We start from the raw sequence: 21,183 nt of genomic DNA on the forward strand, positions 1-21,183 counted from the left end.
CCAGGTGTGGGCAAGGACAGGGGTGCCCCAGGTGTGGGCAAGGACAGCGGTGCCCCAGGTATGGGCAAGGACAGGGGTGCCCCAGGTGTGGGCAAGGACAGGGGTGCCCCAGGTGTGGGCAAGGACAGGGGTGCCCCAGGTGTGGGCAAGGACAGGGGTGCCCCAGGTGTGGGCAAGGACAGCGGTGCCCCAGGTGTGGGCAAGGACAGGGCCTGAAATATTTAGCTTTTGTCTCTCGCTTGACCTAGGATGATGCACTAACACGTGTGGGCTTCAAAAGTGTTTGTAGCAAAGCAAAAGAATTGAGAGAGAGAGAGAGAGAGAGAGAGAGAGAGAGAGAGAGAAACGCTCACTTTCCTAGTCAAGCATCTGTTGTGAGCAAGTACAATAAAAATCCTCACATCCTTTAAATTACATTATTACTAAATTCTACTTAGTTCTACTCCAGGAATTCATCCTAAACAACTAATTCAAGAGAAACAAATTAAAGTAAAACATCATTAGAGGCATGATTTAGTCCATTACTGTACCTTAACTCTATTCCCTCTTATGTAACCATGAAAGAGTGTAATTATGAAAACTATGTAGAAATATTTGGTGAAACAGTGAGTGAAAACAGAATATCCTACACAGCAGATACTGTAACTACAATACCCTATAATGTGCATTCATTCACTCAACAAATATTTCTTGAGTGCTTCATGGAGCTGACACTGTTTCAGGACGACGCAGACAATAAGCAACAGAACCAATCAGTAGAATTCATTGTACAGTTATACGGTAATAAGTACGATAGAGAAAAATTAAGCAGGCAAGGGGGATAAGGAGTGTCTGTGTGCGGTTTTTGCTATTTGCATGAAGATAGCCACGAAGGCCTCCCTGAGAATGGAGATTTGAGTAAAAATCTGAAGGAAGTAACTCACGTGAGCGATAACAAGGAGAAATGAAAGGCCATGCTAAGCTTATAGAATTAGGCAAGTTCTTTTCTACATTTATGTAAAATTTTAATTCTTAAATATTATTTTGATTGTTTTCAAGACGATTACAAAAAAATTAATAAACCCTCCAAAGCTCTGCTAAAAGAGAAAAACAGAACAAGCAAATGAACAAAAGAACCTTTGCATTAGCAGATGTAAACCAGTATATAGAGAGGATGGATAAACAACAGGGTCCCTCTGCCCCAACCCTCCAATTAAATCGGGAGGCTTTCTTGCATCTCATGCCTATTTCCAGAATTAATCTCACTTGGAATATCTACCCTCTACATATGCAAATCCTATCCCTTCTTCAAATCTCAACACGTTTAGAAAGCCCCCAAAGAGTTAATTATATGGATTATTCCATTTCCGTTCCCCTTGCCTTTTTTTTTTACATCTTTATTGGAGTATAATTGCTTTACAATGGTGTGTAAGTTTCTGCTTTATAACAAAGTGAATCAGTTATACATATACATTATGTTCCCATATCTCTTCCCTCTTGCGTCTCCCTCCCTCCCACCCTCCCTATCCCACCCCTTGGCAAGGGACCTTCTCAACATAGGCAGGGAGACAAACAACTTTCGGGGAAGCAGTAATTTGCTGAGCCAGGGAGGAAGGTTAGGAATGAAGTGTGAGAACACAGCTGAGAGCACATTTAATTATACTTCAGGTCGGGTAAGAGACCCAGAAAACTTCAGAGGCGGCTTGGCTAGAAGTCACAGCAGAAACATGGGGATTATTACCCAAAGGATGAGCAGCCTGAGCAAAGACGGAGAGAGCCATGAAGATAAAACTGCGTGGTGTTTGAGCGCATAGTTAGTTACAGTAGACTTCAAAAGCAATAAAACTGGAAAGAGGAAATCAGGGAGATATTGCAAAGGGCCTTGAACGACAGACAGCCTAAATCCCTTCCACAACAGTGGAGGCAATGCGGGGTGGGGGGGTGGGGGTCACCGAAGGCTTTAAACTGGAGTTATGCATTGACTCATTTTTTGAAAAGGTAACTCGGCCTTCAAAAGGGAGAGTGGCCTGGAAAAGAAAGGCACAAGACCAGTTAATAAATGGTGGGGGCTTCCCTGGTGGCGCAGTGGTTGAGAGTCCACCTGCCGATGCAGGGGACATGGGTTCGTGCCCCGGTCCGGGAAGATCCCACATGCCGCGGAGCGGCTGGGCCCGTGAGCCATGGCCGCTGAGCCTGCGCGTCCGGAGCCTGTGCTCCGCAACGGGAGAGGCCACAACAGTGAGAGGCCCACGTACCGCAAAAAAAAAAAAAAAAAAAAAAAAAAAAGGTGGGCGTCCCCAAAGTGTTTATTAACTGGATGAGACTAGCACAGAGGACAGAGGATATTTTCAGCCTCCAGGGTATCTAAAGGCTGCAGCACACAGTGGGTACTCCATTGTTCTCCAGTAGCTTTGACTCTATTAGTTTTCCCTTTCAAGATTATAAAATTTAGTAAAGTGGAAAGAAGTAGCACGGCTCTGGATTCAGACTGTGCAGAAATCCAAGTCTGACACTTGCTGGTTTGGGGAACCTGAGCAAGTGACTTCACCTATTTGTGCCTCGGTTTTCTAGTCTATCAAATGTAATATCATGCACCCCTCACAGGACTGCAGAGGACCAGAAATGACATACTACACCTAGAGTGACTGACACAGTGCCTAGCGCACAGTGAATCCTCAATAGATACCAATATTTTCATTAACTGTATTTGGTATTAAGCACATAATAAGTACTCAGTAGTGTCAAATCATTTATTAAATCTTTATCAATCACATTTTTCTATAAGCCCTAGAGAAAGTTAAAGGTATTAAACGTTTCCCCAGATTTGTATAGATTAATAATACTTCATGTGATAACGGGAAAATAACTTTTTTAAACGGCAACGCCATTGAGAAACGCAAGAGCATTTTCCCAGCCGGTTTTGAAAAGCGGTCGACACAAGTCACTGTGACAGCTCTTTGCAGAGAGACAGTCATTGTGTAACCTTAACTTGTAAGTCGTACTCAAAGCCACAAATAAAAGTACGGGGTATCAGTCATGGAGCCAACAAGATGCTGGACACGAGTGCTATGCTCCGATCCGGCAGGGTTTTTAGAAAACCGTCCCAAGTAAGAAGCTCTCGGGAGCACTATTACTTAAAAAACAAAACAAAACAACAGCAAAAAAACCCGTAGCGACATGAACAGTTAGGAACACTCTGCCCAACCATCGGCGGCACGAGGACGCACTCCAGGGGCCGGCGGCCGAGGACGCAGGTCTGGGCCCCCGGCCAGACGGCTCCGGGCTCCGGGGTGGCGGGACCCCGGCGTTTCTCCAGCTGCAGCAGCAGCGGCGCCCGCGGCGGCCGGGCCGGAGCCGCCTCCCCGGCGGGGCGGCCCCGCATTCCTGCCCGGGTCTATACTTAACCTCCGGCCCGCGCCCCGCTGCCGCAGCGCACGCCGTGCACCGTATTAGGCAATGCCCCGCGAGCAGGGCCCCGGCGCCCCTGGCCCCCCCGACCACGCTCCATTCAAGCCCGGCGGCGGCTGCAACGCCCCTCCCCCACGGCCCCCGCGCCGCGCGCCGCCCCCGCGCCGCGACCACCCCGCCTCCGGGCGCGCCCCCCGGCCCGCCGGCGCCCGGAGCGCGGAACGCCAAGGGGCGGCGGCGCGAGGAGGGCCCCTCGGGGCGCACGTACCCCGCGGTCATGGCGATGTTGTAGAAGGTGAGCCAAGCGGTGGCCAGCAAGCCCCGGCGCCTCCTCTTGCCCGCGGCCTCCCTCTCCTCGCTGGCCTCCGAGGCGCCGCCGTTGGTGCCGTCCTCCTCGCTGGACGCCATGGTGGCCGCGCAGCCGGGGGACGTGGACGAGAGGGGCAGGGGAGCGGGAGGGGTCCGGCCGAGCGCGCCGCTGAAGCGCCGCCGCCCGCTGCCGCCGCCGCCTCCGTCAGGCGCCCCATGTGCCGCGCGTAGGAGCCTCAGCGCCGCCAGCCCGGCCGCCCGCAGGGGGAGGAGAGGGCGTCCCGGGCCACCGCCCCGCCCCCGGCCCGCGGGAGCGCGCGCCGCGCGGGGACCCGGCCGCCGGTCCTGGGCGAGGGGGCGCGCGGGGGTCCCGGGAGCCCCTGGGTGCGAGCTCAAGCTCTGCTCTCGGGGAGACCCATCCTCCTCGCCAGCTGGGGAAGCCTCCTCTTGGAGACAGCCCGGGCGTCTTGGCGCAGACTACGGGCGCCTTGCTAGTTAGTGCCTTGAGCCGAAACGCACCTGGACTTGGCGTGGCCCTTCCCCGCCCAGACTTCTGTAAGATGGTTTCTGGAGGTGGAGAGAGGCCGTGGGATCCTCCCGCCAAAGACTCATTCTTCAGAGCTTCTGGGGAGGAAGCGCCAACTTTTCACACTGTTTCACTTATCCCAGCCGGCGAAGCAGGCATGGGGCGGGGGGTGGAATAGGAGTGCCTCACCTGCGTGGATTCCACTGGAGCCAGTGTTGTGTGGGCGTTCATTGCACTGCAGCGCGGGACGCTGGATGTTAGAGGGAAACTGGAGGAAATAGGACGTGACAAGATACCAAAGGAGAAAAGTTTGCGCAGACAGAGGCAACCTACGGGTGGAAAGCTAGCAAGAGCCCTTCCCTCAAGAAACGTAGTATCCCACTGTTATGCACTCTGTGTCTCCTTTTTTTAAAATCGTCTTCCAGATACACATGCTTTCTCCTAACAGTTATTTCCTCTTTCCCCTTAAAGCACACAGTTAAGAAGGCAGGCTCTGGAGTCAGATGACTGGAATTCAAACCCCAAATCACACAGTCTTATTAGCTGTGTGAACTTGGGCAACTAAATCTCTCCATGCCTCAACTTCCTCAATGGGAATAATTTTAAAACCTACCTCGTGGGGTTGTTGTGAGATTTAAGTGAAATCCATGTAAACCACTTACAGGCCTGAAACAGTTTGAGTCACCCCAAATCAGTGTGTGCGCGCCATTCGGGCAACTCGGATCTCTGGTGATCCAGTGAAAGAAATTCTGCGCAGAACAAGGGAAGCGATCTACTTGTTAGGTCGTCCTCCGGGAACCTGATCCTGGCCCTGGGCTGGAGACCACCCCCGAAAGACCACGGAGACGAAAGTTGGACCTGGTCCACGCGGATCCTGATCTGGGCTCTGGGCACCTCCCCCAGACGGCACTACCAGCCTGATCTGAGAAACTTAGATAATTTTGAGGAGTATGTTAACAATGGGAGATGGGGAAGTCTGAGGTGTGCCTGGGGAAGGAATACTGGCTGAAAATTGTTCAAATTTCATGAAAACTATGAACTACTGTTTTTAAAGACATTTACATTGGAAAAAGAAGTACAACTATTTGCAAGTGACAACATTGTGTTATTAGAAAAGCCTAATGAATCCACAAAAAAGCTACTGGAACTAGTTGCAGGATACAAGGCCAATGTAACAAAAAGTCAATCCTTTCATACATTCTAGAAATGAACAACTGGAAATTGAAATTTAGAGTAAAACAATCTAATGCTTACCAGCATCCCAAACCGTGAAATATAGAGGGATAAATTTAACAAAACGTGCAAGGCCCGTACACTGAACACTATAAATCACTGTCAAGAGAAAGTGAAGACCTAAGTAAATAGCTATTCTATGTTCGTGAATTGGAAGACTCAAGTTGTTCAACTGTCAGTTCTCTCCAAATCCCAGCAGAATATTTTTTAATTTGACAAGATAACTCTAAAATTGATACAGAAATGTGTAGTAAGAATGAAGTTGGAACACATACATATCTGTTTTCAACAGTATAAAACTACAGTTTACAGGACAGTGGGGTAGGCATAAGGATAGACAAAGTATTTAACCAAGAGAACGAAAATAGGTCCATACAAAGACTTGGACACCAACGTTCATAGCAGTTTTATTTTATTTTATTTTATTTTATTTTTGTGGTACACGGGCCTCTCACTGCTGTGGCCTCTCCCGTTGCGGAGCACAGGCTCAGCGGCCATGGCTCACGGGCCCTGCCACTCCGCGGCATATGGGATCTTCTTGGACCAGGGCACGAACCCGTGTCCCCTGGATCTGCAGGCGGACTCTCAACCACTGTGCCACTAGGGAAGCCCATAGCAGTTTTATTCATAGTTGCCCCAAACTGAAAATAATCCATGTCCATCAACATGTGAATGGATAAACAAATGGTAGTATGTTCATACAATGGAATATGACAGCAATGAAAAGGAACAAACTACTGAACATGCAACATGAATGAATCTAATAAACTCTATGCTGAGCAAAAGCAGAAAGATTACATAGTATATGATTTCATTTATATGAAACTAGAAAAGGAAAATCTAATATACAGTGACAAGAAACAGGAAAGTTGTTGCCTGGTGCTGGGGATGTGTGCAAAGAGGACAGGCTGGGAATAGACACAGGAATCCTTTCGGAATAATGTAAGTGTTCTATTTGTTGATTGTGATGTTACACAGGTGTATACATCTGTCAAAACTCATCACACTAAACACATAAAGCAGATGCATTTTATGTATATAAATTATTACTTAGAGTCAATTTTAGTGTCATGCGTAATAAATATTTTAAAGTGTAAAATTTACAATATTGATATGTTTAGCATAAAACCCAAATTTTGTGGCAGAATGAGTTTGTATATTACAGTTAATAGTTTCTCCTCCAATTATTTCTTTAAAACATTGAATATGACATGAGATGTAACATTTTCAGAGTGGCTATATTTTTTAACAAAGTTGAATATAACATTTTGGGGAAAAAACTTTGAAATATCCTAAGAGTAAATTACATGCCAACAGACTTCTAAAACTGTCCCTTTAAAAAGTAAATAATTTACTGTATACTACGTACCAATAGGGGGTACCAAAATGAATGAAAAATGGGGCCTGTCCTCAAAAGACCTACAGTGCTTTTTAGTGGATAAGAAACTCACACAAATGTATTCCAAGATAATGTCAGAAACATACCACCTTTCATATGCCAGGCACTTCCACTGATTTAATCCATACAACAATCTTCACAGATAGGTATTATTATCCACATTTTCAAATGAGGCAGTTGAACTCTGGAGGGATTAAGAAACTTGCCCAAGGTCAGAAGCTAATAAGTAGAGATTTTGATGCTCTTCTTGACACCAAAGTCCGTATTCTATCATCAAATGCAGAGTAAAAGAAATTTGAAAAGTGAATCGCGGAGTGCTATGGGAATAACTTGTCTGGGGGCTCAGAAAATCACTTTTGAATACTTGAAGAATGAGTATGACTCCAACAGACAGATTGCAGGAGGATCTTGCAGGCTGAGGGCTCACCATGAACATGGGGGTGGGAAAAACAAAGAAGCTTGAGGATAAGTGAGCTGTGCACTTTGACTAAATCTTAAAAGTATCAGGCGAGACTAGAAACACGTTGAGAACCACTCTATTTTAAAAGGCAGGAGTGAATTTCTGAAGACTGGAGAGAAGGAAAATAATACTGAAGAAGCCTCTTTCCCAAGGTTAATCTAGCAGCAGAGTGAACTGAATGCAGAAGGCATGAGGGATGCAGGAAATGAGATGAGTTTCAGTCTGAGAGAGAAATGATACAGCCCAGAGCTAGGTTGGTGGTCAACTTCAGCATGAAGAGGGGAATGAATAAGGAAATATCTTGAGACACAGCAGAGTCCCCCAAAAAAGGGTTTCATTTGCTTATTTGTTGAAGCAAAGGGGCAATAAGATATGAAGAGGCTGATTGTCTATGTGAAATAGGCTATTTCATGAAGCAAGATCCCTGTGGTTGTGAGAGGGTTAGCGATTAAGAACATAGATGGAGGAATTAGGTTTCAAAAAGAGAAAGGACCCTTCTTTCTCAGACAGGCATGAAGGAAGTGGAGATGGAGGTATTTTGAGGCAGGGAAAAGAAAGTTGAGGTGGGAGCCTGCTTGAAAGCAAGGTGTCCCCAAAGCAAAAAAAGATTTGGAATAGCTTTCTACATATAACATTGTTTCACTTTTCAAAACATCTTTTATCAATCTACACATTAGCCCTTGTCTTTAGGGTAAAAATGGATTAGTTAGCTTGGCTTCAGAGCTGTCTACTATAACCTGAACCCAGGGAAGCCAATCGAACATTTATCTCTTAGGAAGTGCCCGTCACCAAAATACTCTGACCCAGCTAAGAAGGTCTGTCCATTGTCTGTAAACTGATATGGCTAACTTTTAATCCAAACTTCCATTCTTTTCTCCCTACCCAAACTGCTGTTTTCCCATTCCTGTTTGTGTAAGTCTCATTCACTCTTCAAGGCTACATTCAATACCAGTGTTTTCAAGTGGCTTTCGCTGATTGCTTCAGCTCATACTGGATCCTTATTCTTCCACAGAATTAGTTTGTACTGATAATGTGTCATCCATTTTAGCAGCTAATTATATATTGCCTTCTGCTTTTACTTAACACACTTGTGTGTGTTTTGGCTTTAGGGAAGAATTGCATACCACTGATCATGAACGACTGTATTTTTATTTTTATTTTTAATTTTTTTTTTGCGGTACGCGGGCCTCTCACTGCTGTGGTCTCTCCCGTCACGGAGCACAGGCTCCAGACGCGCAGGCTCAGCGGCCATGGCTCACAGGCCCAGCCGCTCCGCGGCATGTGGGATCTTCCCGGACCGGGGCACGAACCCGTGTCCCCTGCATCGGCAGGCGGACTCTCAACCACTGCGCCACCAGGGAAGCCCCAGTAATTCACTCTTTTATTGCTGGGAAGTATTCTATTGTATGGATATACCACAGTTTGTTTATCCATTCACCACATAATTTATCTACTCATGCTTAGATATTTGGTTTTTTTCCAGTTACAAATAAAGCATCAATGAACATTCGTTGACAAGTCTTTGTTCGAATCTATGCTTTCATTTTTCTTAGGTAAATACTTAGGAGTGGAATGACTGGCTTGCATGGTTGGTATATGCCTAACCTTTTAAGGAACTGCCAAAATGGGCTTCCCTGGTGGTGCAGTGGTTAAGTATCCACCTGCTAATGCAGGGGACACGGGTTCGAGCCCTGGTCCGGGAAGATCCCACATGCCGCGGAGCAACTGGGCCCGTGAGCCACAACTACGCGTGGCTGCGCGTCTGGAGCCTGCGCTCCCAACAAGAGAGGCCGCGATAGTGAGAGACCCGCGTACCACGACGAAGAGTGGCCCCAGCTTGCCGCAACTAGAGAAAGCTCTCTCACAGAAACAAGACCCAACACAGCCAAAAATTAATTAATTAATTTAAAAAATAAATAAATAATTAAAAAAACCTGCCAAAGTGTTTTCCAAAGGGGTTGTACCATTTTACATTCCCACCAGCCATGTAGGAGACTTTCAGTGGCTCTGCATCCTGGCCAACACTTGGTGCGGTCAGTCTTTGAAATTTTATATTAATGTATTCTAATTACTGTGTTGTGCTATCTCATTGTGGTTTTAATTTTCATTCCCTAATGACTAATGGGCTGATCTTCTTTTCATGTGCTTGTTTGTCAATTGGGTATTTTCTTTGCTTTAGAGACTATTCAGATCTCTTGCCCATTTTCTTAGTGGTACGATCGTGTTCTTATTGTTTCAAGAGTACTTTATATATTCTGGATACAAGTCCTTTATCAGATATATCATGGGCACATATTTTCTCCCAGTTTGTGAGTTGCTTTTGTTTTGATGAAGTCCTATTTACTAATTTTTTTCTTTGATAGATTATGTCTTTGATGTCATATCTAAAACTCTTGCCTAACCCAAGGTCACAAAATATTTTGTGCAGTTTTCTTGTGGAAGATTAATAGTTTGGAGTTCTACATTCAGGCCTGTAATCCATTTTGAGTTAATTTTTGTATATGGTGTGAAATATAGATTGAAATTCATGTTTTTGCTTATAGATATCCAAGTGCTCCAGTATCATTTGTTGAAAACCTATCCTTTCTCTGCTGAATTGCCTTTGTATGTTTGTCAAAAATCAGATGTCCATATATGTATGGATGTATTTCTCAAATGTCTATTTTGTTCCATTGATTGATTTGTCTATCCTTATACCGGTACCATACTGTCTTGATTATCATAGCTTTAAACAAATCTTGAAATCAGAGTTAATGATTTGTGTTGGTGACAGTGTTAGTGACCGTGTTAGTAATGCTAGTGATATAATGTGATATGTAATGCGTGTTTTTAGCATATAGTGATAAAACTTAACTAGGCTTGATGTGGTTATTTCAACAGGATAAGAACAATGATATCATTAATGGGAAGTGATGTCAGTAACTGAAGAGAAAAAAACAATTAAAAATTTTAACCAGTTTTTCTATTTGTAAGTATCACAATAGGAATGAATATGAGAGAGAAGAAAGCTGGTAGATTCAAGAAGAGAGTATTTATAAAATGCAGCTGAAGTGAGTAAGGGAAGTACAGCTGAAAGCAAATACAAGGAGAATGAGAACTGAAATGTTAAGAGTGAGAAACCTCTAAACGCAGAGGTACTAATCTAGAAAATGATAAATTGAGCACTGTATTTTGGGAGGAATGTTGGATTAATTTAAATTTTTATTGATGTGAAAACTGAGGCACAGTGATGTCATTACTTAGAGCTTACTAGCATCTCCTCTAAAATAGAATCAATCCTACAAATGTGGTTCTAGGCAGAAAGTTGAAAGTCCAACCTTTGTAAGTAAAACCCTTCTGTTCTATAGTCATATTATTATAAGTAAGAAATTCATTCTCGAAGAACAATTTCATACCTTACAAAATTGATAATGAAAACGAAATGAAAGATACACATATGCTATTATAAACATTAATTATGTTAGACTAAACACAATATAAAAAGTAGTATTTTAAGTGCTCCTTTGGGGAACATTTGCTACATAGGCACAGATATAGCAAGGGAGCTTTAGAATGAAGCTGCCTTTTTCCTTCTTACATATTTCCTTACAGTAAGCACATTCATTTTTCACTGTGCCCAGAAACTTTGAGCTACCTTCATAATTGGAGTCATCTGTTTTGAAAATCTGTGGCTTATTTTAACATGCCTGGAAGCCTCTGAAAAATCTTTGAATGGTAAATGCTGGGGAGAAGCAGATTCCTTGGTGACGTCTTCATTTTCAAAGATCCTTCATGATACACCAGCTGCAAACTGAGTCAGCGGAACCACCATAAACCCTCACCAACTGTTGAGTATTGCTAATCCAGTTACCCAGTCATTAGCAGTTATTAGGTTAAAGAAGATGTATAATCTTTATAATAAGCAAGGGGTCAAAAGTGGAAGTCAAGAGTTGAGCTAAAATAAATCAAGGGAGTTTATATTTATTATAAAACTATCTTTTGTTGTGAAAAGGCTATTTATAGACCCTTGCATTTTACAGATTGGTCCGACCTGCTCAAAAAAAAAACATGTTAAACCATGTTAGTCAGAAGAAGCAGTTGTTTTAGAATTATTTATTAGGAGAGCCTGGGGAGGTGGGGCAATCTTGCTGGGTAATGACCTGAGGGTGTGGTTTTCAAACATTTTTACCTTCACTCATATATATATATATTTTTTCGTTACGCGGGCCTCTCACTGCTGTGGCCTCTCCCGCTGCAGAGCACAGGCTCCGGACGCGCAGGCCCAGCGGCCATGGCTCACGGGCCCAGCCGCTCCGCGGCACGTGGGATCCTCCCAGACCGGGGCACGAACCCGCGTCCCCTGCATCGGCAGGCGGACTCTCAACCACTGCGCCACCAGGGAAGCCCTCACTCATATTTTTAAGTGATTGTCTAAAAATGTTTCATCAAAACTATAAATTGTTGCAAAGGATATTCTTGCTGGTGATTTTTAAACAGCTTTATTGAGGTATAATTGACATAAAATAATCTGTACATATTTAAAATGTACAATTTGATAAGTATTGACATATATATATATCCATGAAACTACTACCACCACTATCAAAATGATGAAGATATACCATCAACCCATCCCTTCCCAATTTCCTCATGCCCCTTGGTCATCTCCAGTGAATCCATCTAGACCCAAAGTTAATTTTGTTAAAGGATTTCAACAAGAAATTACATTTCTTTAATAGAAATAGAGCTATTCAAGTTAACTGTTTCTGTCCTGAGCTTTAGTAGTTTGTGCAGTTGAAGGAATTTGCCATTTCCTTTACGTTATCTAATTTATAGTTATAGAGTTGGCCATAATACTCCCTTATTATCTTTTTAATATCTGTAGCATCTGTAGTTACATCACTTCTCTCATTCCTGAAATTTGTAATTTGTATCTTTTCTCTCTTTTTTCCCTCATCAGTCCGACTACAGTTTTATCAATTTTATTTATTGCCTTTTATTTTCCCCTATTGTTTTTCTGTTTCCTTTTTCATTGCTTTCCTCTCTGATTTTACTGCTTCCCTTCTTCTGCTTTCTTTGGGTTTCATTTGCAATTTTTTCTAGATTCTTAAAACAAAAGCTGAGACAATTGATTTGAGATCTTTTTCCCAGTATATATGCTATATTATAAATATCCCTCTAAATACTGCTATAACTGCTTCCCATAAATTCTGATATGTTGTATTTTCAATATCATTCCATTCACAATACTTCTTATTTTTCATTTTTATTTCTCCTCTGACCAATGGGTTATTTAGAAGTGTTACCTTAGTTTCCAAATATTTGGGGACTTTTAAATATTCTTCTGTAATTTATTTTTAATTTAATTCTATTGTACTCAGAAAACATACTTTGTATGACTTGAATCCTTTTAAATTTATTGAGATTTGTTTTGTGGCCTGGAATATTCTCTATCTTGATAAGTATGTTATGTGCACTTAAAAAGAATACATAATCAGGGGGCTTCCCTGGTGGTGCAGTGGTTGAGACTCCGCCTGCCAATGCAGGGGACACAGGTTTGTGCCCCGGTCTGGGAGGGTCCCACATGCTGCGGAGCGGCTGGGCCCGTGAGCCATGGCCGCTGAGCCTGTGCGTCCGGAGCCTGTGCTCTGCAACGGGAGAGGCCACAACATTGAGACGCCCACGTACCGCAAAAAAAAAAAAAAAAAAAAAAAAAAAGAATACGTAATCAGGTTTCATCAGATGTAGTGTTCTATCAGTTTCAATTAAGACAAGCTGGTTGATAGTTTTATTCAAGCTTCTACAGCCTTACTGACTTCTATCACTATCGAGACAGGGGAGTTGAAATTTCCAACTATAATCATGGAGTTGTCTATTTTTCCTTGAAGTTCTGTCAGTTTTTGTTTTATGTTTTTTTAAGTTGTCACTATATGCAAAACTATATAGTTTTCTCATATTCTCTTGATTATTTGACGCTCTTTTCATTAAAAAGTGATGTTCTATATTTCTGGTAATAGTCTTTGATCTGAAACCAACTTTGTCTGGCATTAATATAACTGTTCAAGCTTTCTTTTGGTTAGTGTTAGCATGGTATATGTTTATATACCATGACATAGTCGTGTATTTAAAATAGGTTTCTTGTAGATAGCCTGGTAATTTTTTATTAGATGTCAGACGTTGTGTATTTTATCTTGTCAGGTGATGCATATTTTTGGGTTCCAGCATGTCTCCAGTGCTCTGCCCTGTAAACCGTAACAACCTTGGTCCCTCTGGACCTGCAGCTCTGTTTTCTCATCTCAAGGAGACTGAGCTCTATGCCATGGCCTGGAAACTCTATCCAGGCAGTAAACAAGGGCAATCATAACGCTCCCTTTATTTGTGTCCCACCTCTCAGGGATAACTCTCTTTTTTGCCTGATGTCCAGGGTCACTGACAACTGTTGTTCATATATTTTGTCTGTTTTTTCAGTTGTTTCCAGCAAGATGATAAATCCAATCTCTGTTATTCCATCTTGGCCAAAGGCAAAGTCTGAAACCTATATTGCTCTAATGTTTTTTCTTGACTTTAGCACTAAGACCATCATTATAATATTAAGTAGTAGTGTGAAAATGGGCATTCTTGTATGGCTTCTTTTTATAGAAAAATCATTCTCTTTCACCACTGAGTGCGATGTTAGGTCTAAGTTTTTTGAAGATGCCTTTTGTCAGGTTGAGAAATGTTTCTTCTATTCTTAGTTTGTTGTTTTTATCACAAAGGCTTTTGAATTATGTCAAATGGTATTCTTCTGTACCTATTGAGATTTTCATATGATTTTTCTCTTACGTTCTGTTAGTATTGTCAACTGTGTTGATTTTCAAACGCTAAAGTAACTTTATATTCCTGGGATACTCTCTCCTTAGTCATGATGTATTCTCTTTATATTCCTGTAAATTTCTTTTTTTAAAGGATTATTATTATTTCTGTTAATGAGGGATATTGTTTAATGCTTTGTTATAATGTCTTTGTTTGATTTTAGTGTCAGGGTAATGTCGGCCTCATAAAATAATTAAGAAATTGTTCCCCACTGAGGTATTTTCTAAAAGATTTTGTAGATGTTTGATATTATTTCTTCCTTACAAGTTTGATAGAATTAACTATTGAATTCATGGGTCTAGAGATTTTTGTGGAGTGTAACTAGGAATTTAATTTCTGTTATATATATATATATATATATATATATATGTTTTCAGGTTTTGTTTCTTCTTGACCCAGTTGTGATCATTTACATCTTTCAAGGATTTTTTTCCCCTTTTGCCTATGTTGTCAAATTTATTGGTGTAAAGGTTTTTAAAAGAATATTTCTTTATGAATGTTTTGGTTTAATATTATTTAATTTCTGTAATGTCTTAATTATGGGATCTATAGTCATGTTGCTTCTTTAATTCCTGATACTGGCAGTTTATGTGTTTCCTCTTTATCTTTTGATCTAGGTAGAGTGTTATCAATTTTATTGATTTTTTAAAAATATTAAATTTTGGTTTTATTGATTTTCTTTATCATTTGTGTTTTATTTCACTGATTTCTGGTTTCATCTTTATTATTTCTCTTTTCTACTTGAGTTCTTTTTCTATCTTCTTAAGGTAGAAGCTTAGCTCATTGACATTAGATGTTTCTTTTCTAATATCTAATGCTTAAACTATTCCTCTAAGCATCACTTTAATTGCATCTCACAAATTTTGATTTGTTTTCACTTTCATCCAGTTCAAAATATTTTCTGATTTTTCTTTGACACATAGGTTATTTAGAACTGTTCTGTTTAATTTTTACATAAATTGAAAAATTTCAGATATCTTTGTTATCTTTCTAAGTTAATTCTGTTTTAGTCAAGGAACAAAATCTATTTAATTTTATCCTTTAAATTATTTTGAGTCATTATAAGGTCCTGCATATTGTCTATCTTTGTTACTGTTCTGTGTCTACTTGGCAAGAATGTTATCTTGCAGAGTTTGGGTGGGCCATCATAAACGTCAATTTGATCAAGTTGGTTGAGAGAGTTCTTTGAGTCTTCTAAGTAATTACTGATTTTCTATTTGTTCTATCTTTACCTGAGAGAGGAGTATTAAAACAGCTAACAAAACTATGGATGTATCTATTTCTCCTATCAGTTCTGTAAATCTTGCTTCCTTTTTTCCAGTTCTGTCTTTAAGTTGATACACAATTGATACTATTATGTCTTCTTGGTGAATTTATGCCTTTATCATTGTAAAATGTCATTTATTATCCCTTTTGGTAATTTTGGGGTTTCCCCTCCCTGTGGCACAGTCCAGAAACTGACCGTGGACAGAAAGCTGTGGCGATCATAGGGCTCAGGGCTTGTTCCCTTTCTCCTTGGGATCCCAGTCTGTTGGTTTAGGTCTGAAAGCAGTTATTCCATACACTTTATCCAGCTTTCTCTTGGTTATGGTGAAAGGTAAGTCCAGATCCTGTTACTCTCCCATGGCTGGTAACAGAAGTGTGCCAATTTAATCGTGACATATTTTATTACTACATTTAACAGATATTTATGGAACACTTAGTGGAAAGTCTGGAAATATCAAGATAAGAGAGTCACAGACCAATGCTATACAAACAAGTAAAAAGTTATAATAGTGTGGCAGCTTTCAGATATGGCCCCCAAATTCTTTTATACTCCTTCCATCGAAGGTTGGATTTTATTTCCTTTCCCCGTCAGTGCAGATGCTGCCACAGCTTGTCCAGTAGAATATGACTGAAACCCTCCTGTGCCCGCCTCCTAGCTCAGGTCTTAGAAACTGGAGGTTTTCTCTTCCTGCCTCTTGCAATGCGCAGCGTGATATGCTGACACATGGGAGGTTCCCTGTAGGTGTTCTGGGCTGCAGCCCCAATGACTCCACGGACTGCCAGTATCAGTGGCCAGACAGGTAAGTGTGCAAGCTTTCGAATGACTGCAGCCCCAGGTGTAAAGTCATCCCAGCCTTGAGCCACCCCAGCTGACACTGTGTGGAAGAAAGTCAAGCTGTGCCTGCAGAGCTCTGTCGACTTTTTTGATTTGCAAGCAAAGGAAATGATTATTGTTGTCCTAAGTCGCTAAGGTTGGGTGGTTTTTATGTAGTAAAAGACACTTGGAACAAATATAATACCATTAAGTGCTATGATAGAAACGGCCAATAATCAACTAACAAATACTTATTACATGCCTAGTACAGGTCAGGTGCTGAGTTAGGAAAGGCTTTTGGGAATTGAAATTGAGTGGAGGTTTAGAGAGGGTATGGAATCAGAGCAGGAAAGGCAGAACGAATTGCTTGTTTGAAGACATGGAAAGTATGGGGGCATCAGAAAGACTAAAGTAGAGGGGATGAAAAAAAACTTTAAAAAAATGAGGGACTTCCCTGGCAGTCCAGTGATTAAGACTCTGCGCTTCCTGCAGGGGGCATGGGTTCGATCCCACATGCCACTCAGTGTGGCCAAAAATAAATAAATAAATAAAATTTAAAAATGAGATTTTCAGGGGCCAGTTCTGTAAGAATGTAATGCTAAGGAATTAGAATTTAATTATTTCTTTAATGACTGTATTTCCCATAAGCTATACTCCATAAAAGAGCTTTTATCCCTATGATATTTCCAGCATCTAGTATGGTACTTCGTACACATAAGGAGTTAATAAATATTTATTAAATGACTGAGTGACTGAAGAACCATATGAGAATTTTAAAGGAATAACATAATCAGATTTGTGTTTTAGAAAAATCATTCCAGCAGGGGTGTGGAGAATGGTTTGGAGACAGGTAGGTGTATTAACTCAGCTGCCATGAGAAAATACCATAGACTGGGTGGCTGAAACAACAGAAATTTATTTATTTTTTACCATTCTAGAGGCTGGAGTCTGAGATCAGGGTGCCAGCATGGTTGGGTTCTGGGGAGCTCTCTCTTCCTGGCTTGCAGATACAGGTGCCTTTTCATTGTGTCCTCACATGGCAGAGAGAAGAGAAAAAGGAAGGTCTCTGGTGTCTATTCTTATAATGGCACTAATCCCACCATGAGGGCCCCAATCTCATGTCCTCATATAAACCTAATTACCTAATTATCTACCAAAGGCTCCACTTCTAAATGTCATCACGTTAGGGGTTAGGACTTCAACATATGAATTCTGTGGGGACAAGATTCAGTCCATAGCAGTAGGAAAGGAGAAAAACATAGTAGGAGCTGAATGTAATAATTCATCCAAAGGATGATAAGAGTGTGAACTAGAGTAGTGTTAGTAACGTTCTTAGGGTATTTCTTTTCCTAAACCTTAGAATTATAGTTTTTTCCTGGAGTAACTCCACTTGCATGTTGCTCTCTTGTTTTTAAAGACAGAAGAATTTTCAAAGTCAAACAAACAAAAAAAAGGGATTTAACATTTTTAAATTAACCATAGAATTTCATAAACACATATTACAGAAACACTTGAAAGTGTCTCTACAACGATTAAAAAACTATGGTAAAACTAAAAGTGAAACTCATGTATTTAATGTTTCAGGGGATAATAATGGAAAGCTAACCTCAAAATACAAACCACTTGCACTTTTTCTATTTGGTTTTATGTTAAATAATATTTAAAATGTTTATTATTTATAGCATATTAATGATAAAAGCCCCAAAGAGCTATAACCATTCTTCTAGGTCAGAATACATAGATAATGCTATCAAGACTAATAGTCATGTTATTACTTCACTATTTCCAGTGCTCACATATTGATGATCAAGGCTTGAACAATTTGATCACTAGCTTATCGCTGGCAACAGAATTATTCAGCGAAGCACAAAGCACATCCAAATGCATCTTCATAAATATTTGGCTCTGATACATGGCGATTATGATAATGTGCCCCAGACACTAATGCCCGGAAACTTGAGGTAGACACCTGTTTCTGTCAGCCCAGTAATCAAGAACCGGTTTTTGAGAGAGAATGCTCTGCTTCACATACCAAGAGTGATGTTTTGGAAGAACTGTATACTCATCATAATGAAACACAAGCAAGTTTTGGTAATGGCTCCTTAAAATATTAAGAACCGGGGGCACTAATGTACCACATTTTTTACATTGCTGTGTTAACTTTTTTCTGCTCTTGAAAGACATATAGAATCATCACTAAAATATCTGGAAAATATAAAGTGCCTAAAGAGCAAAATATCACAAGTCTTACCATTCAGAGATAATCTGAATATTCTCACCTATTTCCTGTCAGAATTTAAAAGTTGGGGGTATTTTGTAATCTCACATGGTTTTGTAAGCTGCTTTTACAAACTCATGTATTTAGATGTCTGTCTATGTAAATATAGATCTATATTATCACCTTTAATAGCCGGGGAGTTTTTACATTGTGTGTACTATGATTTACTGAACGAATACTAGTTAAAACGATTACTTACATTTATTTAGCACTTGCTGTATGCTGGGCACCTAAGAGCTTCGTTTGTGTGAATCCATTTGATTCTCACAACCTGATTATTACTCCTGTTTCATACCGATGAGGAAACTGAGGCACCAAGAGGGAAGTAGTGTGTCCAATCCCTAAATGTCGGGCATTTTCGCGTTTAACAATGCTCTGATATTATAAACAAGGTTGCCATGAATATATTTGTTCACGTTCTTAAAGAATGTCTTTAGGATGAATTGAAAAAAGTAGAATTGTTGGGTCCAAAGGTACTCACGGTTTTAAAAGCTTGTGTTACATACTTCCAGATATTTCTTGTAGGGAGACTGTAATAATTTCATCCAACATTGTGAGTGTACGATTCCCCACATCCCTGACTCTTTTTCATCTTTGTCTCAATTAGAAACACGTATCTAAATGCTACTCTAATCGTCATTTTTCACTTTTAGAAATGGGACTTCATTCTTAATGGATGTTTCTAAGTCCTCGTCATATTCCACAATACCAATCCTGTTGTCCACACGTTGTAAACGTTTACATGCTACATTCGGAAGTGCTCTAATTTTGGTAGACTTACATAACTTCAATTTACATGCAAGATGCTCTAAGTTCCTTCCAAGAGGGATGCAAAATTCTTTAGAAGATGCTGCTTAACATTTCTACGGGATATAATATTTTTGTAAAGTTATAAATAAAATGACGAAATAGTTTAAGTTATTACGAATCACTAATCAATCGCTAGCTCCATTTTTCAGTTTTCTCTTTTTGCTCGGTTTGGGGCGGGGGGGGGCGGGTATCGTAGACCTTCTTGCGCTGTGCCACTGCTTTGCCAATCACCGTAATCGCTTAGTGAGTGCACAGTCAGTCAGTAGGTGCCAACGCCCAGCCAGAAGTGCTTTTGACCAAGCCTCCAAAGCGGGCGTTCGGGGCCTCTCGGGAAGGTGCCAGCGCAGCCTCAGCCGCCGCGAGCAGCCGCGCGCCCGACACTCCCCTCGTGGGGACTCTGGCCAAGCCGCCCCGCTCACATGACTTCACCGAGCAAGTTCCTTGTCACCGCAGGCAGAGAATTGAACTCACAGCCCTTTTACTTAGATGCCCTCGAGTGAAGGGGCTTCCATCCCCCTCCCCAGGGACCACAAAGTTGTGACAACCGACGGAACGGGTGGGAGAAAGGGATCTCCCCTCTCCCCAGCCTCGACCCCTTTTCTTTCTACTCAGCCTCTGATTCACGCCTGGGCTCGCTAGTCGGCTTCGGCGCGCCCGGAGGACCCCGTCCTCCGGAGGTTCCCGACCAAAGCCAAAGCAGGAAGCGCAGGCATCAAGGCCACTCTCCCTTGTGGCTAATCAAAGCGGGGCCGGGCGGAGGGGGCTCTGGAGTTGGGCCGGTTTGGGCGGGGCAGGTTCCGGGCAGGTTCTGGGCAGGCGGCGCCGAGGGCGCCAGATTCCCGACAGGCTCCGCGCCGGGGGCCTTCGCGGCTCCTTCGCTCCTGTCGCCGCCGCCGACGCCGCGGTAGCTGGGGGTCGGTGAGAGGAGGAGCTGTCGCGGAGCCCTGGGGGTCCGTCTCGGTCGCTGTTTTTGTCTGAGGAGCCTTCCTTCCTCGGTCGTACCCTGACTCCCGCGGTGTCGAGAGGGAGTCCCTGCGGACACCTCAGCACGCAGTGGAGATGCCTCTCTTTGCCACCAATCCCTTCGATCAGGACGTCGGTAGGTGCTTCTGCCGCCCCCTGTCCACCTCCGGCGGACCGCGAGCCCTCTGTGCCCGCACCTGGCGGACGGTCTGGACCCCCGGGCCGGGCGAGTCCTGCCCGTTCCCTGAGGCTCTTTCTGTAAGAGTTTGGAGGAGGTTGGGGGCTCGGCGCATCCTCTTGGAAAGAAGGGGGACTGTGAGAGCCTGGGAAACGGGCCTTGAGCTGGGGCTGTGGGTTCCGAAAGAACTGCTGGAGAGGTGGGTGACGAAGGCCGCGGAGGAACAGCTGGGGCGGGAGCTGGTGCTGGGACGGTGCTTCTGGGAGGACAGAGTCGAGAGCTAGGGAGTCTTCGCTAGCGTAGGATAATAAGCCCTGTGATAGAGTGTTTCCCGGGACACATGTCAGACATCTAGAACTAGGGGAATGTTTTAGGTTGGCTTCCTTAGGGGACTTTAAAATCTGTGATAGAACTGTAGCGGGAGGACAGAGCTTCTGGTTCAGGGTGGACTGTCAGAGATCTTGGGAGAGAATGATGAAGATGGAATACTTGGCAACAGTGTAGACGTCATTGGGGGCCGGAGGCACTGGGCTGCCTTCCTTGGGTAGGTCTCAGTACTTTAAGTGTGGAAGAGGACCTGGGATCCGAAAATGCTAATTTGTTCTGAATTTGAAATGGTCTATTTTTGGTTTTCTGAGTCATCGGTTTTAGGTACTGATCATACCAATTCAACAGGTTAGTTTGTGTGTGTGTGTGTGTGTGTGTGTGTGTGTGTGTGTGTGTGTGTGT

At 42.5% G+C, this 21,183-nt stretch overlaps 2 protein-coding genes across 4 annotated transcripts in view; one reads left to right on the forward strand and one right to left on the reverse strand.

Annotated features, from left to right (window-relative positions):
• Positions 1-4,029, reverse strand: part of HACD1 (3-hydroxyacyl-CoA dehydratase 1) — a 21,274-nt gene extending 17,245 nt beyond the window's left edge. Inside the window, 2 exon segments of the mRNA XM_027121979.1 lie at positions 3,656-3,848; positions 3,851-4,029. Of these exon segments, the coding sequence (XP_026977780.1) occupies positions 3,656-3,848; positions 3,851-3,914 (257 nt within the window). The 5' untranslated portion in view covers positions 3,915-4,029.
• Positions 4,030-20,158: 16,129 nt separating this feature from the next.
• The window catches only part of STAM (signal transducing adaptor molecule), a 62,199-nt gene continuing 61,174 nt past the window's right edge, over positions 20,159-21,183 (forward strand). For 2 of the 3 annotated variants that reach the window (XR_003436043.1, XM_027121981.1), the window contains exon 1: positions 20,200-20,412. Coding sequence is in view for 2 of the 3 variants with exons in the window: in XM_027121981.1 (XP_026977782.1) it covers positions 20,373-20,412 (40 nt within the window). In the remaining variant the exon portion in view is untranslated. Of the gene's footprint in view, positions 20,413-21,183 lie in introns of all 3 variants that reach the window. The other variant, XM_027121980.1, reaches the window with a different exon arrangement.

Source organism: Aethalodelphis obliquidens, unplaced genomic scaffold (genome assembly GCF_003676395.1).
Source record: "Aethalodelphis obliquidens isolate GAN/ISIS:26980383/991018 unplaced genomic scaffold, ASM367639v1 scaffold23, whole genome shotgun sequence".
Taxonomy (NCBI): domain Eukaryota; kingdom Metazoa; phylum Chordata; class Mammalia; order Artiodactyla; family Delphinidae; genus Aethalodelphis; species Aethalodelphis obliquidens.